The sequence below is a fragment of the Thermobia domestica genome, unplaced genomic scaffold (assembly GCF_964235325.1).
Source record: "Thermobia domestica unplaced genomic scaffold, izTheDome1.hap1.1 HAP1_SCAFFOLD_246, whole genome shotgun sequence".
NCBI classification, from domain to species: domain Eukaryota; kingdom Metazoa; phylum Arthropoda; class Insecta; order Zygentoma; family Lepismatidae; genus Thermobia; species Thermobia domestica.
The window spans coordinates 238,885-265,215 of NW_027655965.1; the positions used below are offsets into that span (position 1 = coordinate 238,885).

The 26,331-nt window shown below is 39.1% G+C and overlaps 1 protein-coding gene across 1 annotated transcript in view; it reads left to right on the forward strand.

The window, feature by feature from the left end:
• Nucleotides 1-23,383, forward strand: part of LOC145676621 (dipeptidase 1-like) — a gene marked incomplete at its 5' end in the record, with an annotated part of 261,116 nt that extends 237,733 nt beyond the window's left edge. The window contains 3 exons of the mRNA XM_081747455.1: nt 3,283-3,358; nt 14,215-14,353; nt 22,509-23,383. Coding sequence (XP_081603581.1) covers nt 3,283-3,358; nt 14,215-14,353; nt 22,509-22,610 — 317 coding nt within the window. The remainder of the gene's footprint in view (nt 1-3,282; nt 3,359-14,214; nt 14,354-22,508) is intronic.
• Nucleotides 23,384-26,331: the final 2,948 nt, after the last annotated feature.

Below are 26,331 nucleotides of genomic sequence, written 5' to 3' on the forward strand. Positions count from 1 at the left end.
GTTGCCGGACGAGGTGCATCACATGTGAAAGAACTTCGTGAACACACTTTTTGTACTCTTCTTATAGAGGTGCATCCAGTGACTACATTCTGCGAATGGTTTAGATAATATGATTTTCCACACGATCATTGTCATATACGTATAGTATATCTTTTTGTCATGTATTCTTTGCTGGGCAATTGACTTGTACCTTAACAGGACTCAAATGAAACATTGGTTATGTTGCCTATGTCCATATATCCCCTCCAGACGTTGTTGCATGTTCGTATTTCTCAACTCACAATAAAGAAACTGTAAAATTATTCACACCAATGAATTTCTGGTAAAATTTCAGTCTTAATTGATATACCACATGCCCCACTTTTCATTTAACATTTTGAATTCAAATTCAAGATGGCTACTTTCAAGATGGCGCCCATGATGTTCATATCCCCCACAATATAGCACCTCTTCTCATGCTCCACTTCCTATATATTTGACATGCATTTCTTTCACCATTCGGGAGCGAAACGTGTGATTCTGCATATTTCTGTGTTATTAAGTCCCACTGTAGGCCCCACTTCTTCCGCCTCTCACGCTCGTCCATGTTGCCCTCAGCCGCTACAATTTTGCATATGAACATCTTTTTACATCCTCTTTCACATGTGATGCACCTCGTCCGGCAACTCGAGTGCCCGATTCGTGCAGTTCCCTGGTGAGAACACGAAGATACATTTTAAATTCTAACATTGTCGCATTAAAGTTGCATAAATGTGGAATAAGATTCAAGCCAAACATTTAAATATGTATATAGTTCTACGTGGAATTTAAGATAAGCCGATTTAAAGTATGGTAAAAAAAAAAAAAAAAAAAGTAAAATCAAAACGTTTCCAATTTCGGCTCATCTATCTATATAAAGTATATAGATACTGTATATAGATAGTAGGATATCCAAAATCTCTGCAAGCTAGTGAGATATTTGTATTTTGTATAACAAGAACCACAGCATAGTAAATTTTATCCTGTCCAAGGATTTCCAGCAAAAGATGAAATTGTAATTATTTTTGTAAAAAAAAGGAAAAAATCAAAATCGTAGAAGAAAACTCCAAAGAATAACTTTTCATCATACCAATAAAGATCAACTCGACTTACACGGGATGTACACTCATGTCCAAAATGATTGTTGCATATCTTGTAAGAATATAAATTGATAATGATTTTGCAGGGTACTTTTAATAATACTCATACTATGTGTATAATCGAGAAATGTATATTTGTGGTAAATTTTATAGGAAAACAATTATAAATACGAAAATTAGAATGAGTAAAACAAAATGTTTCTAAATGGACAAGAAAGTTTAATTTTCGTTTTATTGTTCTTATTTACTGCTCTTTTGACATGAAATTTTCCACATACATGTCTTTGCCGATTATACACACACTAACATTATAAGAAATACCGGATGAATTCGTTATCAAATTATATTCCTACAACTACATATTTATAGACATGCGACAATAATTTTGGGTATGAGTGAACAATGTTCTAAACATGGATTCTTGGATCAAACTATATATGTTCAGAAAGTACGCGTCATGTGATGGAAGAGTCCGCTTTCAAAAATTCCGTCGGGCCTAACTCATATCGGATCCAGAGCTCTATGAAATTTATGAGGGGATGGATGTTGAAATTATCACCGAAGGGATAACAGCAAAATTTCAGCCCTTTGACTTTTTCTTTATCCTTCAAGTTAAGTACACCTCGAAGAGGATCCACAAGTATATTCGAGACCATGGATTGAATGAGAGGCTCGTCATGTGCAATTGTTTCTTCGCCGACCACATGATTGGCTTGATACGCAATCAGTTGCAGTCACCAAGATTCAGAAACGTGATCACGTACGCGTTCGGAAGATTGGTTATATCAGCTTACCGACTTGTGCTTGAGTTTTGACAAAACCAGTGATAATATGACGTGTCACAAATCGCATGACAAGCATTGTATGCAAGGAACATTCATCATGTGCAGCTGGTGTCTTCAATTCCACTGCCTGCGCAACAACGGTCAACCTGGAGCCAACATGGAGCACACCCTGGAGCCTCATTATAATGATTTAGATTGAATGACTCGTGATGTGTGAGTTATGTGGCCCTCACACAATATACACCAAGGCCACACCCTGACAAACACCATCCAGGCAGGGTATATTCATCTCATGGCTAGAGTCTTGTCGCGCCGAGAGAACTTAATCCCCTATAAGGGTAACCAATCGGGTCGGTTTCACATGTGGTTATCGTTGATTGTACTAATCACGAGCTATAAAGACGTCGGTCACGCTCTAGCGTGCGGCATATCCAACAGCTCCTCTTAAGTGATGCATAAACCTCAGGTAATATCTTGGATACATCCCACAGCATGAAATTTCTTTCTTGTACATTTCGCATCAATGCCAATATACTTGAAACGAGCTAAAGACAGATCATAGAGGTGTCTGACAGGGTATAGCATGCGATATATCACACCTCTCGTCTTGGAGATAGGTTATGCATTCATGATTGATTTTCCTATAGGTCTCGGTATAGGACAAAATGGCTGAAATATGTTTTTACACTAATTATTTGAGTCATTCCGTGAGAATCGTATGAAAACCACCTGAACAATATTCTAGAGGTCGCTACAAGTAATTTGCTTTATAGGTCAACAGGGTAGCTCAATTGTTTTGTCCGACCCCCCTATTTTGGGGTGGTCGGGGTTAGGTGTGACGGAACTTTTGCAAGCGGATTCTTCCATTACATGACGCGTACTTTCTGAACATATATAGGTTGACCCCAGATTCCATGCGAAGAACCGTGTGCATCCCGTTACAAATAAATATTTTATAAATAGTATTATTTATTTAAATAATAATGTGCATTACTATTTTCTTTGAAATCCAGTTTCTTACTGATTAGTATGCCTTCAACTGTTATCATTAGAAAATAAAATAGAAAATTCAATTCAAGTAGCATTGCAGAATGTACTTTTTAAATATTTGAATTGGCTTTAATTTAAATAACTATCTCTTACAGTAAAGAAAACAAAATTAGAAAACTTGAGAATAACCCATGTAAAAATTTTCTGCTCATAAGCGATGGATTTCTTGTTTTAAATCAAAGGCTTAAAATGTAATTTGTAATACTAATCAGATATCATGTTATTTGCTGCAATCTTATGTATCCTACTTAGAGTTTGTGTATGTGAGAGAGTAGACAACAATTATTTTAGCCATGACTGTACATGTTCTTCTTTTCTACTATTCATAGATCATATCAATCATATTCGAGAAGTTGCTGGTGTTGATCATGTGGGAATTGGAGCCGGATACGATGGAATAAATTTGTAAGTGACAATTATTTGTATTATATTTTCTACTTTTTTAAATGTTTTTAACAAAATTAAAGTGTTATTTTGTATTAGATAGTGTAAAGATTTCTATCTTTTATTGTAGAGCTAAAAGATGGTACACGGGAGTTAGAATTTTCTCATCTCCTTTTATTATAAAATAATACCGACCCGAAGCTCATTTTTTCGAATTTGGCAGGAATTTAAAATGGACAGTGTTAATTTTAAACTTTATTAACCAAGCCTCGTATATAGAGGAACAATCTCGAAGCCTTCTTCATCAGTTTGGTATTTTGTGCATTTGTGTTGGTAGACCTCACTTCGATTTTACGGCCATATATGGTCGAGAAATAGGGACTGATCACATGATAGTAACATGCTTGGTAAACGTTCCTCTGTGTCTGATTTTCGGGACAATCACTTTGCACCTACGCACTCTTATAACCAAAAGCTAATTGAACGATAATTCTGGCCCCGATGCTAGGAGTGAAAATCGGGATTTTCCCGGGTGAACATATACAAGCTTTAGTTTTGCTGAAAGAACCCTCAGTGCTTTGTATGCGCACCCGTTGGTCACTTGGAAGAGCACCCACAAAGGCGAGTGGGGTGCATTGTTTTAAAGATAACACGTAAGTGCTCCCCTTGTACGGGTTGAGCTTCCCACGTTGAATCGTCGTTGGTACATGCAAGAATAAATTTTATAGTTTATTGTTAGTAATTGTTACGCATTCGTGTAAAATAATTATTCTAACAAAGTGTAGAAGTCCCATGTGAATTGACTCGTAACACGTGTTAGCACTTTAACATTCGTTTGTGGTCTCAGCTTTATGTGGCAAACTCTGGTTCCAAACCATTGAACAGCAAGGAATAATTGCCTCAGCTTGAATGATCGCTTATCCCTACCAGTAGGGAACTACATTGAACCTTCGAGATTAATTGACGCAGCTCCAAGCCTATTCCGGCTCCAGTACAGCAACTTTTTTTGTGGACCTCTTTACGTACAGTCTGGATTCTGATACCAGGACTTTAGTGGTATCAGCAGTGAACCAACTGACCGGTCGAAGACTAATTGTGAGCAAGTGAAATAAAAAAAGAGAGATATAGAATATGTCGTCTTATTTACGATAAACCCACAAAGGTCGGTCGTAAAAAGCTTCATCTTGTATACAATACTAATTGATATTACAGATAAGTAAAGGTTCTGTAAATAACTTGGTGATTTATTGGTAATTATTGGAGTCCAATGACCGTGCGTCTTAGGGCGTGTCCGATAGGTGCCTCTCAATGCCCATACGTCTTAGGGGGTTAGGGAGCTCTCAGTGACCAGGAGCCTTAGAGAGTTGGTAGTTTGGTCAATCGGAGGAGATTGATGCATTCTTCGTTCGTTCGTTCGTTGTTCTTGGCGGATTTTAGTTTTACAAGTAATGAGCGTGTGCTCTTGACTTGCATTTGAGTTTTCTTTCCTTGGCGTTTGTGTTACATCATCTTATCTTTTTTGGATCGCTACTGTCGCAGATCCTTCGGTTTGTTTTCCTTAGGGTGGTCGTGGCATCCTGTAGACTTGTCTTCTAGGTGCATTGGTTCCAATGGCTGCGATGCTGGGGTTGGGGTGGTTGGTGACCTGTGCCCAGAATCTGGCTGAAAGGTTCTCTCGAACTTCCTGGAGGAGAGGGAGGTCCAAATCTTCATGTAGTTGTGCAATGCTGGTTCCGAGTGCGTGCCGGGTTATGGCTCTTGCTGCCCTGTTCTGGATCACCTGTAGCTGACGTTGGTGATGACGTGCTGCGTGCTCCCAAGCAGGGTGAGCGTACAACAAGATGGGCCGTATGCAGATTTCGTAGATGTGTCTTCGGGTACTGTGGCTGAAGCTCCCGCTGAGAAGAATTGGCAGCAGTGCTCGTAGTGTTCTAGTTGCTTTGGTGGAGGTTTCTGTTAGGTGTCTTCGGAATGTTAGGCGGTCATCCAGGATAACTCCGAGGTACTTGGCTTCTTTTGCGAGAGGTAGCAGGGTTCCAGACATCATGATGGTAAAGTTCCGGTTTGCGTATCTTCTAGTGAAGTCTACCAAGGTGGTCTTCGCTGGGTTGATTCTGATCTTCCACTTCTGTGTCCACTCTTCGAGTTTGATTATATGTCTCTGCATTGCCCTTTCTGCGTACCGTGGGTTGCAATTCTGGGCAAAGACTGCCGTGTCATCTGCGTAGGTGGCTAGTAGTGTGCCATGGTCCGTAGGAATATCTGCAGTGAAGAGTGCATACAGAAGTGGAGAGAGGCAGGACCCCTGTGGTACTCCTGCGTGGATTGGCCTGGTGTCTGTTAGGTGCCCTGCGTGGAACACCCGGAATCGGCGATCGGTCAGGTAGCTCCGGATGATCCGGATTTGATATGTGGGGAGGCCGGCTTGATGTAGTTTGTGGACCAGTCCATTGTGCCACACCCTGTCGAATGCCTTTTCGATGTCTAGAAAGAGGCCTAGTGTGTGGCCTCCTTCGTTGTACTGATGAGTTATTCTATCGACTACCCGGACTAGCTGAAGGGTGGTGCTGTGCCCAGGCCTGAATCCGTGTTGATGGTCCGGTAAGCTGTCTCTTTCCTGCACCTGGTCCATGATTCTCCTTTGGACTGATCGGCCGATAGTTTTTCGCCTCTGTCCTGTGTCCTGTAGTCTTGGGTAGCATTATGATTCGAGCTTCCTTCCACACTGGTGGGAAGTGTCCCGTTCTCAAGATGCCATTAGTAATTCTCGTGAGGAGTACCACAGCTTTCCTCGGTGCTTGCTTTATCGCCAGGGTTGGAATTGCGTCTGGTCCTGCTGCCTTGCGGTTGTGTAGTCGTTTGATTATTCTGGTGATTTCCCTCGAAGTAGCCAGGTCTGTCGCCGGGAGATGGTAGTCCTGCTGGATGTCCCGCAGGCTGGCCTGCACTGCTTCTTCCGTGGTGGCGTCTGGAGGGGTGTTGTTCTCCTGGAAGGTCCCCTGGAGATGGTCTGCAAACACTGATGCAATTTCTCTTGGTGAATACACTAATCCCTGCTGCCCTCGTACGGGTTGTGTACGAGGTGGGCCTGGGGGTCTTGCTATGGCGCGGAGGAGTTTCCAGAACTCCCTGGATGGGGCGTCTATGGCTTGCAGTCTTTCGTTCCACGCTGAGTACATTTGTCTCCGGAGCCGGTTCTTCACCCGTTTCACCAGTGAATTCCAGAGTACTTTGAGCTGAGGGTGCCTTGTCTTCTGCCATTGGCGCCTGGTCCACCTTTTGAGGGAGATCAGGGCCGCCGTTCGGAGGTCTTCAGGTTGTTGTTGTTGCTCCTGTTGTTGAACTGTGGTTGCCAGCCGATAGGCTGATCTGATGGCCGTGGTGAGGTGTTGGACTGCATCGTCGATCTCCTCTGAAGTGCTCACTGGAAGCCGGGTGTTGATCATCTCTGCTAGCAGGCGAGTGTACTCATTCCAGTCGGTGGTGGCTTGCTTGGGTAAGCTGTTCGCCGGAACATGGTGTCTAAGTGCTATAGTGAACAGCACTGGTATGTGGTCCGACTGGAGGTCATGTAGTACACCTGGGCCATCCAGTATCGCTGTGTTGGCTGACAGGGTGATGTCCAGCACATCTGGTAGTCCCCCGTTCCTTGGGAAATGGGTGGGTTCCCTTGGTGCTGCCGGGATCAGATCTATCTGCCGTAGAGCGTGGTGGAGTGCTCTGCCGTTTGCATTCGATACTCTGGAATGCCACGCCGGGTGTTTGCAGTTGAAATCGCCTGCCAGCAGAACCCTGTGTCCCAGTCTTCTTAGAGCAATGAGATCCGGAGGGTGGAGTTTGTTCCCAGGTGCCCGGTAAACAGAGACTATATGTAGTGGCCCATCTGGAGAATGCAACGTGACGCCAGTTGTTTCCAGGGACTGTAGTACAGGGAGTTGGAGACGGTCGTGTGCGATCTGCCGTTTGAGTAGAATTGCTGTGCCGCCTTTCCTTCCCTGACGGTCATCCCTGTATGTGGTGTAGTTCCTGACTCGGAGGGAGAGGTGGGGCTTCAGGTGTGTCTCCGAGAGCAGTACCACGTCGATGTTCTCTCGCTCCAGGAAGTCCTTGAACTCTTCTTTTTGTTTCTGAATGCCTTCAGCATTCCAGCAGGCCACCCGTAAGGATCGGTGGATATGGGAGTTACTGTGCGCCATCATCAAGGAGTGTTGCAGCTACGTCCAGGAGTGTCGTCAATTTTGTTATGGGATCTTTGGCTGCGGCGATCTTCTTCAGTCCTTCCTTCAGGTTCTTCAAGAAGTTCTTGACGTTCAGCCCCGTCAGTAGGCTGAGGATCTCCTTGAGTGATGACGCCAGGCTGGGGTCCTCTGCTGTGGCGTCTTCGGATGACTGTGATTCCGTTGAATTCTGTGCTGTCTGTCTGCTGGGCCCTGGTTTCTCGGGCGGGTCAGGCTGTGACGTGGTGGCTTGTGATGTCGCTGTGGAAGATGTTGAGGGTGTCGCTGTGGGCGTTGGCGATGGTGGTGTTTCTGGGTTTTTTGGAGGTGTCTTCTGGGTTGTCTTGTCTTGTCTTGGTTCTTCTTGTCGTGGGGCAGAGTTGTCTTGTTTGGGTGGTGGAGGGGTGATTTGCTGGTTCTTGCCTGTCCTCTTCTTCTTCTCCGCCTGGAGGTACGGGCATCCCTGATAATTTGCAGGGTGGGCGCCACTGCAGTTTACACACTTTGCTGGGGCGTCTCTGGTCTTCTTGGGACACTCCTGTGTAGAGTGCTTTTCCCCACACTTCACGCATCGTGGTATTGCATGGCACGTCTGTTGTGAGTGGCCAACGCGTTGGCAGCGGTGGCACTGCAGCAGGTCGTTCCCTTTGTACGGCTCTACCACTACTCTGTACCAAAGTAGGCGGGTGAGCTCGTAGATGCTAGGTTTCACTTGCTTCTTTTCTAGCGAGACGAGAAACAGGGGGAATAGGGGTCTGGTGCCCTGCGCATCCGGTCTGCCTCTCATCTGGTGAACTGTGAGGACGGAGTGTCCCAGTGCTTCCAGTGCAGTTTTGACATCCTCCGGATCTGTGTCAATGGGTAGTTTCCTCACTACCACTTTCAGTGGGCGGGAAGTTTTGGGGAGCTCTGTTGAGTAGGGGTAGCTCTGCTGTTTGCAGAACGCCTCTACTTTTGCGTGGTCGCTCATTGAATTGCAGTGAAGTTTAATAAAGTCTTTGTTAAACCACACTTTGTGGGGGGCTGCGAGTGTCTTCATTAAAGTGTTCTGTTTTTCCACTCCATATATGAATATGGGGGGAACTTGTCGGGCTCTGAGGGGTATGGTGGCACTGTGTTCTTCACTTCCTTCTTCCATGTCCACTTCATTTGAGGTTGATGGTTGATCCTGGGGGGGGTTGTGCTTTGCTGGTCTGGTGTTAGGGGGGAAAATCGGTTCCTACACTCGGTCCTGAATTCCACTAGGGAGCTCACTGGTCCAGTCGGTGCTCTTTTCAGTGATTTTCGGGGGGGCTGCAGGAATCCATCGTCTGAAGTGGTAGTTTCTTCTGTGGGCCTTGGGGGGGCGGCGGTACTTCAGTTGAGACTCCTGGTTCTGACTGGAATGGAGTTTCCTCCTCTCTTTGTTGTAAAGGGGGAAATTGTTGTGGTGATTGGGTATCGGGCGCTGTCTCCTGCGGTGGGGTCATCGGGGGGGGGCTCCTGTGGGGTTTTCGTTGGTTTCTTGGCCTTGGTGATGGTTACTCTTCGCTTACGGACTGTGCCCAGGGCGGTGAATTTGAGTCCCTGGAGCTGCTTAGTGACGGTGTTAATATTGCTGGGGGGGGCTTTCCTGGGGCGGGGCCCCTTGCTGGTCGTTGGTCTGCCCTTACGTGGCACGGGGGCTTGGGTGTTCCCTTCGTTCATGGCTGGAATCACTGAATGGAAATCCTACTCAAGCACTACAGTTCCGGTGGCCCTTGAAAGGACCGCAGGGTCTTGATAGCACTGTCTCTTATTATGGGAGGGGGGAGTGCCCGTGGGTGCCGTGAGCTTTTTGGGCGTGCTCCGGCCGGCCTATTTTTCTTTTTGCCTTTCACTGTGTTTTTGCTTATTTCTCGTGAAATTGTTCCTGTTGGGATATCAGTTTATTCATATATGGGAGTGTATCGTTCTATTCACTTGCACTAGAGTTTATTGATATAATGTATTTGCTATGGGGAGTGGCCGAACGTGTTGCTTCCTCCACACAGCGTGGCGGACTGAACGTGAAGCGCCTGAGTTCTCCTTTTTAAGGGCTGGCAGGGAGCCTGTTTAAAACAGCCAATCAGAAGCGAGATCTCGAAGTGAAACTGGCCAATCCCGATAGGGTGCTTTCCTTCGGGTCCGCGCTCCTGAACGACTACTTTTTGACAGTCGCTTGTGCGGGAAGTGTGGGTGCAGTGCTTTGTTTGACCAAAACATGCACGTGCACACACTACTCTACAAATGCTAGCTAAAACACAGCACTTTTCACTGAATTTATCACTTGCACAGCACTGAAATCAAATCACAACAAATCTTGGAGTGTTTATGAAAGTGTTTATAAGAAATTTGGGGAAAAATTGTCTTTATTTCCACAAATTCTCACTCGGAACACGAGAGCGAAAAAACGCACATCTCACTTATTTCACTATCGTATCTCAGTGTGATGCATTCTGTCGTGTGCTGTCTTCTTTTATCCTGAAACATCGGCTGACTCCGTTGATCTTCGTCACTTGCCGATCGTTGGCGATGGTGGATGATGTCTTCTTCATGGCTGTCGTCTGACAACTACCAAGTGGTATTGAAAAACGTGGAACCTTACAATAGGTATTAAGTAAATCTGAGTGAATCCACAATATTAATATATCATTTTCGTCCGGCAGAAAATCTTGAGAATTTTCAAGTTGAAATTGCAACTAGATTGATTACTTTCATGTATGATCTTTATTTTTCTCAGTTGAACTATAACCCTGTGTTTTCTTTATAACAATTAGAAAACCTACTATCTGTACCTTTCTAAAGTAATATTTTTTAAAGATGATTCCCTCAATATTCTTTGGAGTTTGAACTATGGGTTATTTTCTTAAAGGTCTCCTCAATATTCTCTGAAGTTTGAACTGTATGTCGTTTTCTTGAAGGACCCTTCTTCACGCCGCAAGTTTTTTCCCGAAAGTTTGTAACCCACTGTACACTACCGCACAAAGTTTGCATATTGTCCAAATTGCAAGTTCCTACTTAAGTGATTTAGCCTGGGTACTGATCAGTCGGTCACTCACTCAGGATTTCTTTCATCTTTAAGATTTCCTGAGATGGATCGAGAAACTCTTTACAGCAAAAATGAGTGCACTAACATTAAGAGAGAAATACTGCTTTCTGTTAGTTTCCTCATGTCAGTTAACAAAGAAACTGACAGAAAAGACAGAACTGATTTTTCTTTTGCAGTATGGATAATGCTTTCCTAGTCTCCTCATGTCAATCAACAAAGAAACTGGCAAAAAGACAGAATTTATTTTTCTTTTCCAACATGGATAACGCTTTCTTAGTCTCCTCATGTTAAACAACAAAAAACTACCAGAAAAAACAGAATTGATTTTTCTTTTCCAGTATGGATAATGCTTTCTTATTCTCCTCATGTTAATCAACAAAAAACTGTCAGAAAAGATAGAATTGATTTTTCTTTTCCAGTATGGATAATGCTTTCTTATTCTCCTCATGTTAATCAATAAAAAACTGACAGAAAAGATAGAATTGATTTTTCTTTACTAGTATGAATAATGCTTTCTTATTCTCCTCATGTTAATCAACAAAAAACTACCAGAAAAGACAGAATTGATTTTTCTTTTCCAGTATGGGTAATGCTTTCCTAGTCTCATCATGTCAATCAACAGAAAACTGGCAGAAAAGACAGAATTTATTTTTCTTTTCCAACATAGATAATGCTTTCTTATTCTCCTCATGTTAATCAACAAAGAAACTGGCAAAAAAGACAGAATTGATTTTTCTTTTCCAATATGGATAATGCTTTCTTAGTCTCCTCATGTTAATCAATAAAAAACTGTCAGAAAAGACTGATTTGATTTTTCTTTTCCAATATCGATAATGCTTTCTCAGTCTCCTCATGTTAATCAAAAAAATGGCAGAAAAGACAATTAATTTTCCCTTTCCAGTATGGATAATGCTTTCTTAGTTTCTTCATATCAATTAACAAAGAAACGGGTAAAAAAGACAGAATTGACTTTTTCTTTTACAATATGGATATACAATTGAAAGGCGCTTAGTTGGTGATACACTAAATCCTCTTCTTCTCCCCTAGACACGGTAATTATGGTTGAACATCTATGGTGATGAAAAGGAATATTAAAGTAAGGAAAATTAATGGGCCAATTAGCCTTAATGCTGACCCTCTTATTAAAGCCACAATCAAGCAGAAATCCATCTAAAAGTTACTATCAGGCTCTCTCTCTCGTGTTTTATCTCTAAGGTGTTAAGTCAACTTGTAATTTAGAGGAGAAATAATTGGTAATTAAGGGTAATTAGTTGGAAAATCATGTTTAGGAATTACCTTCATCTCGAAATTAATTAATTGAATACTATTGGATAAAGCAAAACGTAGTGCAGAAAGATGAATGACTTTGTTTGGTGTATAACAACCAACATTTGTTTATCTCATTGGAAAGGTGTAGTACTCGTAGCTACTTGTTTTTGAATTTTCCTTCAAAATTAATACAATGGTAACAAAGTTATGAAATGAAAACTTTGGATTAAATGTCCCACGATTATGCCCTTTAGGCTAAAGGAAGCTATGGTTAAAACAAGAGAATGATGATGGAAGAATTGGTGGAATGATAAAATGGAGGAAACGGGAAAACCCCAAAAAGCACATGTGCACGATGTTGTCCACCACAAACTTACTTGGCCGGAGATCGACCCAGGGACCCCACGTACCAGAGAAAACCGCTCTACCTTTAAACAAACCGTGCCCCCACGATTCCAAAGTTATGTGTCATTCTGTAACATGCTCTGTGGTTTTCAACTGTCTTATGCACAGTCTTCTTTCAGACGACTGACTTTACAAAGCAGTTCATGCATAGTCGACTGTCAGACGATCTGTAACATTGAGGTGGTTTCTTATTAATTTAACTGCTTTTCCTAAAAGATTTAATGGTAATAATTAACATCTTTTCTGGTTCTAGAAACCACCTGCCAAATAGTGTAAAAAGTCATTGCGCAGGATGTTTCGAAACAACACCGACATCGTTTGGGAGGTGATTCCTTACACCAAGATAAGACAAAAAATATAGATCTACCTGGGTGCACTCATGCTTCCTTTTGGAGTTATAGGCTGCCGAAAACATGAAAAATGAACTTTAAATGCCCATCTCCAATATTATGGGACCCACCATAGTCGGATCAAGACTTCACTGAGGAACTAATATGTGCGCTATGCAAAAATACATGTAGCTGAATACTAAGATACTCACACAACAATTTTTATGAAGCTAGTTTGTCTACCGGGATATAATTTGAAGTACTCACGAACTACCTCAATAAAAATTCTTGCGAAATTACCGCAGGATTCTGAAATATGAATATTAGAATAGGGCATATACCAGTTCCTAATTGAAGTCTTGACCAGACTACGGTAGGTCCCATAGTATTGGAGCTATGAACCTATAAAGTTAATTTTTTCATGTTTTCGGCAGCCTATAACTCCGAAATGACATTTTTTCTGCACCCATGTTGGTCTATACTTTTTGCCTTACCTTGGTGTTAGGAATCATCTTCCAAACGTTGTCGATGTTGCTTTGAAACACTCTATATATGGTGAATAGATTATTGCATCATACAAAGAGATACACCAAAAAGCAAGGTTTAAAACAGTGGATCGATATCAGCCTAAGTTGATAATGACATCAATATATGGTAAATCCTTCATAATTTCTTTACTTAACATACTTAGTAGCTGTAATACCTGTGTACGATAGGCTAAGGACCCTCTTGACACTACGTTCCTTTAATCTCCAATCAGAATCACTATAATTTAAACACTATATATATCACTTATTTATTTTAGCATATTCATGAGAAAGACAACAATATTCTATAACTTTTCTACATATGTCTCTTCAAATACGTTTGCACATATTTCTTATCCTCTTTTTCACTCTTTCTGGTTCATAAAGATACGAGGGGCATCCAATAAGTTATTTACCTAGACAGAAAAGGAGGAGCAGAGAATAAATCACGCCTAACACGCACACCAAGGCCACTGTGAGGAACCCCGCTGCGCAAATTGAAGTCAATCGGAGCAACGCAATGGCCGAGAGAAGAGGATTTGTATTACGCCGCAGAAGGATCAGGCTGCCATTGCTGACTGTGATTTCCAAGTGTTGAATCATCTTCCTTACAGTCCGGACATGACCCCTAGTGACTATTTCCTCTTCCGCAACTTGAAGAAACAAATGCGGGGACAACATTGTTCGTCGGATAAAGAACTCGAACAAATTGTTTCTCGGTTATTTGCAGGCTATGACAAAGACTATTTTTTCTCTGGGATTTCTTCACTGCCCACAAAGTGGCCGCGGTACATAGACCTCCATGAGGACTACACCGAAAAGCAGTAATGACTAGGTGAGCCTATCTGCATTCCTTCCTGTCTAGGTACATAACTTTCTGGACGCACCTCGTAACTTTAGACTTTATTCCCTTGTCAAAAAAAAAACATAAAACTAATAAATACAAAACAATAAATATAATATGAAAACATAAAATTAATACTTCGTATCTTCATGTTATGTTTATTTATGTGGAAGCGGAACTCATATATATGTAAAGAAATAATTGCATATTATCTATTTTTTTATTTTATTTCGACAGCACACCAAACGGATTAGAAGATGTATCCAGATACCCTTACTTATTAGCAGAATTGCTCCTAGAAGAAAAATGGTCAGAAGATGACATTAAGAAATTAGCAGGGAAAAACTTGCTTCGTGTCTTCAGGGAAGTTGAAAAGGTAAAAATAACTAATCCTTAGACAGTTATACTCTGTGTAAGTTGTTTAAGGTTATTATCATGTTTCTATATTCACAAGAGAGGTGAAATGTATAACCAGCCATTTGTTTGAGGGACAAAGTCAAGTAAAATGTGGGTGAGAGGTTATAATTTGCGTAATGGTAAAGTGATATGAAGAATAGGAATTTGGGAGAAGAATAGATAGAGACGAGGATGTTAGTACGAGGATGATTATAGATGAGGCTGTATAAGTTTGCATAAGAATGAGATGACAAAAGTTTACGTGGAAATGAAAGGAAGAAATTTTCGAATGATCAAGATTAGTTGAAGGACTATAGTTGACCTGACAAATCAGATGAGATGAATTAAGATGAAAATGAGAAGTTGAGGTTTGCGAAGGTGATAAATAAGGAAACGTGAGAGTTGAAGTTTGCATAAAGGTGAATGCTTGAAGTTTGTATGATGGTAGTGCAAAGTAAGATTAAAACAAAATAAATACTAGGGCAATTCTGGAAAAAAATCGTCGTTTTGTTATGAATGACATGGGCTCGGAGATATGGAATATTTATTACAATATTACATTACTTTTCAACATATTTACCGTTCAAATTGAGGCACTTGTTTGTAATTCCTTCTGCAAAACAATCTCCCGCGTGGGAATGAAACTGCCCGGTAACAGCATTGTGAAGTGGATTGTCATTGTCCAAGTGGTGCGACACAAGTCACTGCTTCAAGTGCCTGAAACACTCCAGCCGAGTTCATTTCCTGCACGAGTTCATTACTGACTACAAATGGGTGCCCGCTTCTTGCCACATCGTGCACGCAGTAGTCCATCTTGAAACATGTAACACCATTCACGTACGATATCTTCACTCATCCGTTTAGTCCGTAAACACCACAGTTCGCGATGAATCGCAGCTGCCGAAAGTTTTTTCGCAGTTAAATCGTATTACCGAACACATTTCACATTTGGCGGGTTTTTCTATTGGAGCGTTCATTTTCGATTATTATAGCAGACGTATAAACTGCACCATAACCATTTCCTTCCCTGCACACTGTCTACTGCACAGATCAACATACCCTTACCCTAGGTCTACTGAACTACTGCACACAGTGCCACAGGACTGAAGGCGCTCTTCTCAGCCATTTCTGGCACATGCGCAAGTGGAGTTTTTTTTTTCTTTTCGAATTGCTCTCTTACCTTTGATTTCTCAGTGTTCTTTACAAACGCCTATTCAACAATAAAACTGATGTCGTATAATTAGAGATGCAAAAAAGCCGGCTTTTTTGAATCGATGGTTTTTTTCACATAAAAAGCCGGCTTTTTTGGGAAAAAAACGAGAATTTTGGAAATTTTGGCTTTTTTCAACTTCATGATTTTTCTATCTAAATAGCTTTCTTATAGTATATTCTATAGTTAGATAAAAATTCCATGACCTGAATGTGATATTTCGCTCTGAAATTCACCATCAAGATGGATGGAGCACATGTTTTACGAATTAAAGCTAACATGAAGAATGTAATATTTGAGGGTAATTTTAGAGGCTATTTAACTTTATTTTAACTTTTGAGTTATCGACATCTTTTTTCTTCTCTAGTTTGTCATTCGTGTTTCATTTCTAAGAGATTTTAGTACTCTAGCTTCTAGCGCAAAAGTTAAACTTGCCCGTTTTTCTATTTATCCGTCAAAGCGTACGTTTTTCAATATATCCGTCAAACCGTACTTCCACATTTCTGTTATACTGTAGCTGTGAAGTGATTTAGCAATAATTTTCCGGACACAACCTTGAATACCAATTTATACAAATAATCAGTAGCGGATTTAGAAAAGTACTTTAGGAGGTTTTTTTTTCTGATTGTTTCGTTTCCTAAAAAGTCCTAATTTTATTTGGGAAGTGCTTGAAGTTTATGAGTACAGGCATAACTAATATTTCGTTTCGTTTATATGTTTAGCAATAATCTTTCTGATACAACTTTAAAAATCATTTTATACTGAGAATCAGTGGCGGATTTAGAAAAGTATTTTGGGAAGGGTTTCTTACTAATGTTTAGTTTTTTTAAACATTCGTAATTTTTATTTGACGGGAGCTTAAAGTTTATGAGTAAAGGCATAAATAATAGATATTTCGTTTGTTGCAGACATTCCGTAACTTTGGGGAACGGGCTTCAGTCCGAAAGACCGCCCCCCTAATATTCGCAAAACCGTCACTGCTGGTAATTAGTAATAATAACGATTTAAAAACAATAAAAAAGGAAGTCGCCCAACTCACAGTACACGCACTATTTCTACATTCACAGATGGAATGAAGAAAAGCTTTGTCAGAATGGTCGAATGCTGGTTGAATCCCGGACTTCCCGATAGAAGCGCAAAAGCTAATCACTCAGTCATGTTTGTTGTGCAGTTGTATTTAGCTTAACTTAAATATATTCCGTAGTTTTTTTTTGGGGGGGGGGGAGTTCCGTAATGATATGTTGAATCCCTCTTGTTAAAAATTCAGAAAACTTGAGCATTGGGTAAACTGTGATGGTGGTTCTATAAAACTTAACTGTAGAATTTCAAGAATATACAGAACCAAAAGCTCTAGATGTGCAGCCTTTAAGTGTATCATATAAATCTAAGTATTTCTCTTATGTTTTATTTTAATTTTATTTTGTTTCAAAAAGAGGGTATGGAATATTTTGGAGTAAAAATACTACATACTATTTTGCTAGTTATTTGTGTATTCTTCAAAAAGAAGTGTTTACTTTTAGGGTTGGCTGATTTACACCAACTTTTTTTTTAATAACTGGTTTAAAACCACAAAAATAAAAAGAATAAAAAATGCGAATCGTGTGAACTTCATGGTAACGTTTCCAGATATCAAACTACCTGCAATAGTTTTATTTCCCTTTCACCTTTTAATCAAGGTGTCCCATGTTCAATTCTCGGTCGAATCACAATCCTTCTTTCATGCGTAACCCAAGTAGCGGTTCGGATGTCAGTTTAAGCGAAAGTCTTCTCCTTGATAACCTCGGTATTTCGTAAGGATGTTAAGCCTAAATATACGAAACAAACCAAATTGTATATTTCTACATGCCTAAATGCGTGTTGTTTTATAAAGAAGCCAATATTGCTTAAATATATTGATAGAAATTGGCAAAATTTATCGATTGCCTACGTAGCTTATGGCTAGGGCGGGAGATTCTCAACTTTAGAAATTTACTGACCGCACTTCTTTAAGCTTATGGGAGTTCTTCCGGCATAACCCCGCTGTTGCATAATAACATCAAGGCGAAACAAACTTAGGCTATTTCTGTGAATATGTAATATAAATACATAAAGCAAAAAATCTAAGTCAAAAAAGCCTGGTTTAAACCAAAAAAGCCTGGTTTAAACATCCCCCAAAAAACGGGTTTTTGGCATTTTCAAAAACAACCACGGTTCTTGCCAACTCTGCTTACTTTTGTATATAGGAGGTTAAAAAAATTCTTATTATATACATTGGTTAATCCTGTGGAATTCATAATGTAAATATGTTGAAGAAAAATTGTTTGAAATATTTTTTCGAAATTCATAGTTTATTTTCGATGTTTTATATTATTATCAGCATCAACCACTAATTAAATGATTTTTTGTGTTATAGAGAAGCGATACAAAGTCTGTTTTATCAAATTAAAGCAGTATTTTGAAAAAAAAACCCAAAATTTCCGAAGCAAAAAAGCAAAGCAGAAAAAACCGAGTTTTTTTCCAAAAAAGCCGGTTTTTTTCCGAGCCCTTGCATCTCTACGTATAATACAGATGTAATTTTTTTTTTATTATACATCATTTTTGCTTCTTTTCCTTGGTATGATCTGAACAGACTTGCGCAGAGTGGAGAAAGTTTGTTATAATCTCTAGGAAACGGAATGCGCTCACTTTATATACATATAGAGTGGCCCAAAAGTAGGTATACAGCCCTGTATTGATCAAGTATGACATTTTAGTTTACTAAGATAATGAGTTTATTTGATTCAGTTTATTCCTATTTAAACGAAAGAATGAAAAGAAATTAAAAATAAATAATAAACTAAACAAGTTCAAATCTGTATGGATAACAATAAGAAAATTACAGAAAATGCCATTGACCGATCCATATGCTACTGTCAATGGCGTATTTACGATTTTGTTTCGGGGGGAGCTTTGCTAACTTTAGTCCTGCAATGTAAAAATTCTGGAAGATATTTCATTTACTTTAATATAGTAAACAAAAATTCGGGGGGATCTTAAGCCCGGAAGCCCCCTCCCCTTAAATACGCCACTGGCTACTCTATACCTACTTTTCGGCCACCATGTATAATGGTATACTGTATGATAATAATATTGCTATGGTTGAACTCGATCTCTTAAAAGGATCTTCGGATAAGCCAGATTTTGTACACAGTTGAAGGGCGTTTTAATTGTTCCTAACATTTGCAATAGCGTCTTACCTTTCTGAGTGCGCTCTAATGGGAATTTTTATAAATCTTAACAATACAAAATTTACATTTTGAAGTTATAATATCTTAGTTGATTGTAAAGCATTTAGTACCGTAAGGGTTAACAATTTTAACCCTTTAGAGACGGACGTGTTATACCTGTATAAACAGGGAATTATGCCCTGTAAGAGATCACTTGCGCACCCATCACACCCCTACTGAAATATGCATTTTTAGATTGTGCATGCGTGGTTTCTTTTAATATGATATGAACTATCATTCCATAGTTTCTCGTGTTTGCAATAATACGTGTAATAATGTATATTTCTCCACGCTTTTGGACAGCACTAGCTATGAAACTATGCATCTTCCCCATGGGTCTAGATCAGGGGCGGACCTAGAAGGTAAAAAGGGGCAGCCAGACTCCAAGCTATGATAGATATACCATAAGATTAGGAAAATCATTATAATTTGAAATCTGTTTATGAACTTCGTTAACAGGAACTAGAAATAAAAAAGAAATGAATCATACCTTTCACCAGTTACAATTAGTTATACATGAAATACAAATTAACAATTAACGATTGTAGACGTTCTCAGCTACGGTAGCAAAACAGATTAGTCGCAAGATATTGCGCTTTATATGGCAAAATTTTTTAATTATCATTCAAGTTAATAATTGTCGGAGAAAATAAATGGTTAATATAAACATACAACTCATCACTAGAGACACGATTTTTTGGTGGCACGCGAAAACGCGAAATGCATCAGTTTTGTATGGAAATGTTGTGTACCTAATATATATATATATATATATTTACTGTTTGTTAGGTCATACAACGCTCGCGACTAAACGCGAAATTCTGTCGAATTAACGAAATTCGCAAAAAGTCTCGATATTTCACGAAATTTATGCGAGAAGTGACAATTTTTCGACGCTTTTATGATTTATTCATTACTATTATTTCTCCCTTCTGCATACTTGTCCGTGAGTAAAGGCTACTGCTTCGTCAATTGTCTATCACAATGAAATATGAGACTACCGAATGTCTGGCGCCAGCCCTCCCTCAGTTTATATGCTTTCTTGGCTGTAACGAGTGTGGTCCCAGATTTGCCTCCAGTACTACTGAATGGCAAAGCAACCGGTACAATGCCGAAAATCACATGTGTCGATAGAGCACAAGAATTAAAGATCATGGTTACTACATTTTAGATGCACGTCAAAAAATATTTATGTGTACATTTTGCTGTGCGGATCCAGGACAGACTTCTGGCGGGAGCGATGGGTTGAAATACTGCTATGGGTTTTATTTATATATAAAATAAGTGAGTTTCCTCTTCTGGGGGCGATCACCCCCCCTGTGGATTCGCCCCTGAAATTCTGTAATATTATACCGTATTAGCCTGGAAGCGACGCAATTCGTGTGTGAAGCACAATGAAAGCGAAAATCACAAAAAGTTGTTGTTTTGTGTTATCGAGAAAAGAAAAAATTAAACACAGAAAACATTGAAACAATGCTTACGTGTTATTTGCATAAGTAAACTGTGAACACTGAAGTTATTTTTTTCTATTAATGTTCTATGTGTGCTTTTTTTCCCCTTTAAATGAAACTTTTATTCTATGAAAATAGCTAGTGTTATTTTAAAGAAACTCAAATATTATTTAATATATGATTGATGAGTGGAAATTAAGGTGAAATAAAAGGTAACTAATTGTAACTGCCAAGGAAAATATTGTTCTTATATTAAATTTTTGTTTACCGATTTTAACCCGCTTTACGCATATTTTTCTAACGAAATTACGAATTTTTATTTACCACAAAATAGTATCTCTACTCATCACTATTAATATTATTCTAAAAGTGTTCAATAAAGAATAAGAAAAAGGCAACGCTTATTATAAAGTTTCAAAAATATATAAATAATAGCTTTAATTATTTTTGTCACTCAAATAACTGGCCTAGCCTTGGGTTATATCCCCCACTACTCTAGATTAACTTTTTTCTTATTTTGGTGTGAGGAATTATCTCTTATAGTTTGTCGAAATAGTTCATTGAAATTCTTTATAACAAGTCTGTAAATACGAGAATAGTGGCTCTAACTTATTTGCAATTCGACCACTGTCTATGGGTTTGGTAATTGTTTCGCCAATTCCAATTTTCGCATTCCACGGTATTGTTCATTTACCTTTTACCATCGTTACAAAATTACAATAAAATAGTAACAAAAATATTGTGTTATTTATTGTTGTACTGTATACTAGAATGTTACCATATATTATTATATGAAGATTTCTATTTTAAAATTCACATACTTTATGCTCTCTTTCTGGTGCATGGCGTCCTTGGTTCGATCCCAGCTCGCGTCAAGTGGGCTTTGTGGTAGACAAACACCGTGTGCGTGGGTTTTCTTGTGACTCTCCCATTTCTTCCCACTTTCTTCATTCCACCATTGCATTTATCCTCATTATTACCATGTCCTACATGACATAGCCGTGGGCCTCGTAAAACTGATAGATTTCATTTCATTTTATGCCCTTTAATTTCGCAGTACTCAAAATAGATTTTACAAAGTGCCTAAATTATATTATTCTATCATAGCAATGATATCATTCAAATTATTTAACAAATAGTTCTATGTTCAGTAGATCTTATGGTAAATTGACTTAGTGCTTTTATGTATGATCTTTCAAAACAACACCGGCATCATTTGGGAGATGATTCTTGACACCAAAATAAGTCAAAAAGTATAGACCAACCTGGGTACACAAATGCTTAGTCCGGTCAAAGCTTCACTTAGGAACTAGTATGTGTCCTATCCAAATACCCAAGTTTCAGAATCCTGCGGTACTTCCGCAACAATTTTTATAGAGGTAGTTGGTGAGTACTTCAAATTATATGCCCGTAGCCAAACTCCGTCTATAAAAATTGTTGCGTGAGCACCTTAGGATTCTGAAACATGGATTTTTGGATAGTGTACATATTAGTTCCTAAGTGAATTCTTGACCTGACTGCGGTAGGTTCCATAGTTTTGGAGCTATGGACCTTTAAAACTCATTTTTTCATGTTTTCGGTAGCCTTTAACTCCAAAAGGAAGCATTTGGGCACCCAGGTTGGTCTGTACTTTTTGTCTTATCTTTATGTCAGGAATCACCTTCCAAAAGTTGTTGGTGTGGTTTTTGAAACACCCTGGGGGCCGCGGTGTCTAAGTGGTAGAGCGTTCACCTCTGGTGCTTGGGGTCCCTACTTCGATCCCAGCTCGCGCCAAGTGAACTTTGTGGTGGGCAAACACCGTGTGCGTGGATTTTCTGGGGGGTCTCCCGTTTCATTCCACTTTCTTCATTCCAGCATTTCATTCATTATTTCATCATTACCGTCTCCTTTAGCCTAGCCGGCATAAGAGTGGGACGTAAAACTCAAAGAATTTTTCATTTCATTTTCAAATACCCTGTATATACTAATAATATTAACAGGCCTAACGAGGACTAGAATTATATCATATAGCGTTTTAATGTTGCTATTTTGAATATCAATTTTCAGTATTAGTACTGGGAAATCAATACTGAATCGTAAATACTGAATATGTACAGGTGAAGAGAGAATTTTAAGAAACGGTTTGGGCGGACGGGTGGGAACCGATCCTATAACATCACAAACAGTTTCAATCTTTAATGCCGAATGTAAATCATAGAAAATTAAAATTTTTATTTTCTTGCTTTTAAGGTTAGAGACGAGTGGAAAAAGGCGAACGTGACGCCATTGGAAGATATAATACCAGAAGAGGACATGTATGGCAAAACATATTGTCGTTATCCTATCACGTGACAGGCAGCACCCATGTGTGAACTCTAGTGGCACGAGTATGTATAAATGTTATTTACCCTGTTGACACTGCCAAGATTCGTGTGCAAAAAGAAGGTGCAAATAGCAAGAAGACGAAACGAAACATGTTTTAGAACTGCCGAAATGGCGAATCGAATAATTTGGTGCTCAACTACCTGTCTTTACAATCATATTCTTAAGTAAAAATATTTTAAACAAATTATTTATATAGTTTTAGTTTTAAAAAAAGAAAGAAAACATGAGATATGTAGTTTTATTAAGATGTCTTTCAACTGCGAAATTAACATACCGCTATTTTTACAGTAATTTGTGATATCTTCAAATAGATAAAAGATAATCGAAATGTGGAACAAAAGCGCGCTAGACAATATTATTTTGCATGAGGTAACGTTATCACGAGTCACCTAGTAGCGTTCCGTTTGCAGCCATTTAGAAATGCGAAAATAAATGCCGATTTTCCAAAGGGCTGGAAATCGATAAGTGGGCAGATAAGTGAGTCGTGATAACGGTATCTCATCTAAAATAATATTGTCTAGGGAGCTGATGTTCCACTTTTCGATTATCTTTTATCTATTTCAAGATATTACATAATTACTGTAAAATTATCGGTATTTGAATTTCGCCGTAATGAGGCCTCTTAAAATAATTTTAATGAAAAATATGGAGTCTAGGTGAATGAACTGAAAGTTATGAATGTTAATGAAAAACATATAATGACAAATAACTTATTATTATTCATAATAAACAATATTTATGACAAATTTAAGTATTGTAAATATGTGTTATTTACTACTTATGTTATACAAATATATATATACAAATACATATATGAATGTTTTCTAAAATAATCGATAATAAATAATTTTATCGATCACTTTGGTATTTTCATTTTTCCATGTCCTATTTTTTTCTGGCTTGCTTAAGTAATAAGCAAGTAAAGGAGTTATGGCTTTACGAATGACAATAGATAAGGGTGATACAGTGGAGTGACAATCCTCTTGCTTTCTGCTGGTAGCTAAATCTAAAGTTGTCAAATCGAGTAACATTGGTCTATTCCTTTCAGTAAAGAACAGGACGCCTAGCGTTAATGTGCCATTCTGTGAAGAATCCTAAATACTGTGGTGTAAACTGAGAATCGAACCCTTGATTGTAAGTTCTCAGTCTATCTAAATCTTCTCACAGAATGTTGCGAGACATAGAGACAAACATGGATTGAAGAGAATAGAAAACTGATAATTGGGTGATACATAGGTTTTAATGTCATTACTTGCTCTTATAACATGTATAAAGGGCTGTGCTTGAGATATGAGGCAAAGAATCTGAAACTATCAGAAAGGTTAATATGAAAATGCACTTACATTGTTACTCTTGTAATAGTTGAAATAAACGTCGATGGCTGCGCCTCTTCTTGACTTACGTAACTTACGTATCTTCTAGAGCAGCCTTTCCCAACCTGGACTCCGCAAGACTATATCAAAGGGTCCGTAAGCCAATCTGAGAAAGGCATACACAGTGGTGAGAAATACACCATTTTAAGTTAAATGATCGAATTAATAATATAATAATAATAATAATAATAATAATAATAATAATAATAATAATAATAATAATAATAATAATAATAATAATAATAATAATAATAATAATAAGTCAATTTGCGTAGACCTACGACAAGTTGTCTATATACTCCAACTTTTTTTTTCTGACAGAGCCAAAAGGCGTACTAATGTACATGCTGTAAAATATTTCCAAACGAAAATCTTCTTTGACACAATAGGTGATTCGAAAAGGAAAAAAGGGAATGATAAATCTTTCCTCGGCATTCTTTCATTTGTCAAAATCCTTTGACCCAAGCTATTTTCTGTGGTACATACATTCTTCCTCCTTCCCCCCCCCCCCCCCCGCACTCTTTCCATAGCTTTTCTAGTTACAAGTGCGAAAAGTGCTGTTTCCTCCAGATTTTTTTATTTACAAGTGATTTTACTGAATTGCCGCATGAAGTATTTGATAAGAGAAAATCTGGCGAGTGAGATGCGGCTGGTACACCGCCCATAAAAAAAATTGCGACAGCTAACGCCGTGCAGCTACGTCACCCAATATACACCTTCTTATCGCACAATCGTGTCTGGAAAAGAGATCCTCTCTCTCCTCTCCTTTCTTCTCTCCCATACTAAAATTAGCTAACAACATGAGCGCAATTCTAATTTCAACCTACACATGTATTAGTATCGATAAATTGAAATATCAAAACCGAGACAAAACAAGATTCATAAATTCATGTATTGAGAAACTGAAACACACACAATGAAAAATTGAAACCAATGGATGTCACAGAGGTCGTCTTCCCTCGCGACCCGCCCTAGCCATTGAAAAGAAACTGCATAGTTTAGGTTTACAATATAAATTCCACCAGGAAATCACAGAAGGGTAGTACTGCTGCATGCTGCACCAATAAGGTAATCGACGCGAGAATTCCGCTAGAACCTGAGGGCGAGACATGATTTCAGTATTAATCTTCCAATAGGAAGGGCCCCTAGCCGGTGGTAGCAAGAAAGGCATTTTAAAAGCTACTTTAATTGCGGCATGATGTGACAGTGCCACTGGAATTGTTTTTTGTTGTATCACCGCAGTGCATAAATTCTCTGAAATGTATGCTCGGTCGATTCTACTACTCTTCGTCGTAGTAGTGCAGTGGGTGAATACATGCTTAGAGTTTGACACAACTAAAGAGTCTTTTAACTTTAGGACACGAATAAGCTCTGACAAAGTAGGACAAGGCGTGGTAGGCGTCAGAGAATCTCGGGGATCAACAATTGCATTGAAATCTCCAGCAATTATACAATGAGGAATTCCCGGAGGAAGTAAGGAAGGAATGGTAGTTGCATAAAACTCATTGCTCTCTTCTGTACGTAAAATAGGGTCCTTGTATTTGTCTGTAAAAATCAGTCACATATCGGTTTCAAGGAACTAGGAATTAGATTTCTGGGCTTTTGGCACCTATAGTCATATTAGCCCATTACGTATGAGAGTGACGTCCCTCGGCGATTACACTATCCGGGGAAAGGGAAGATAGAAAAAGAGTGTAAAAGGAAGGAAGTGGCCTGGGACCAGTATGTTAGGTACCATCCACGGCATTTGCCTGGTGTGAATGAGGAAAACTCAGGAAAATTTCCCTCAGGATAGCTGGCCTGAAAAAAGTTGTTACACTTTTACGACAGAGTGACCCCACTGGGAATCGAACACGGGACTGCTCGCACCAAGATATAAGTTTCATGTATAGCTAAATTTTCTCATCACACAGACTAAAAGTGAGAAGAAATTAAGCTTACCAATTCTGGCTTACTTCTAATTTAAGTACCATTAGAATGTATGTTTTAAGAGACATAATGCATATATGCAGATGTTCTTGCTTCCACTTTATTTTTTTTTTCTTTTGTTTACTGGTGTTAGCTGCTATGTTTCATCTACCAGCGTTAACAAGAAGCGATTTAGTAATAACTCTAGATGTGTTAAATTAAGTTAAATTATAAGATTGATCAGTTAGAACCTAGCACAAAGATCTCCTGCTGCACAAAGATAATCTACATTTAGTTTTAAGCAGTTGCGCACCCAGATTGTATTGTGTTGGATTGGGTCCAAAGTTGGAAGCGGTCCAATACTGTAAGACACCACATCTATGTAGTATTGAGCTGATGCTTTTTTA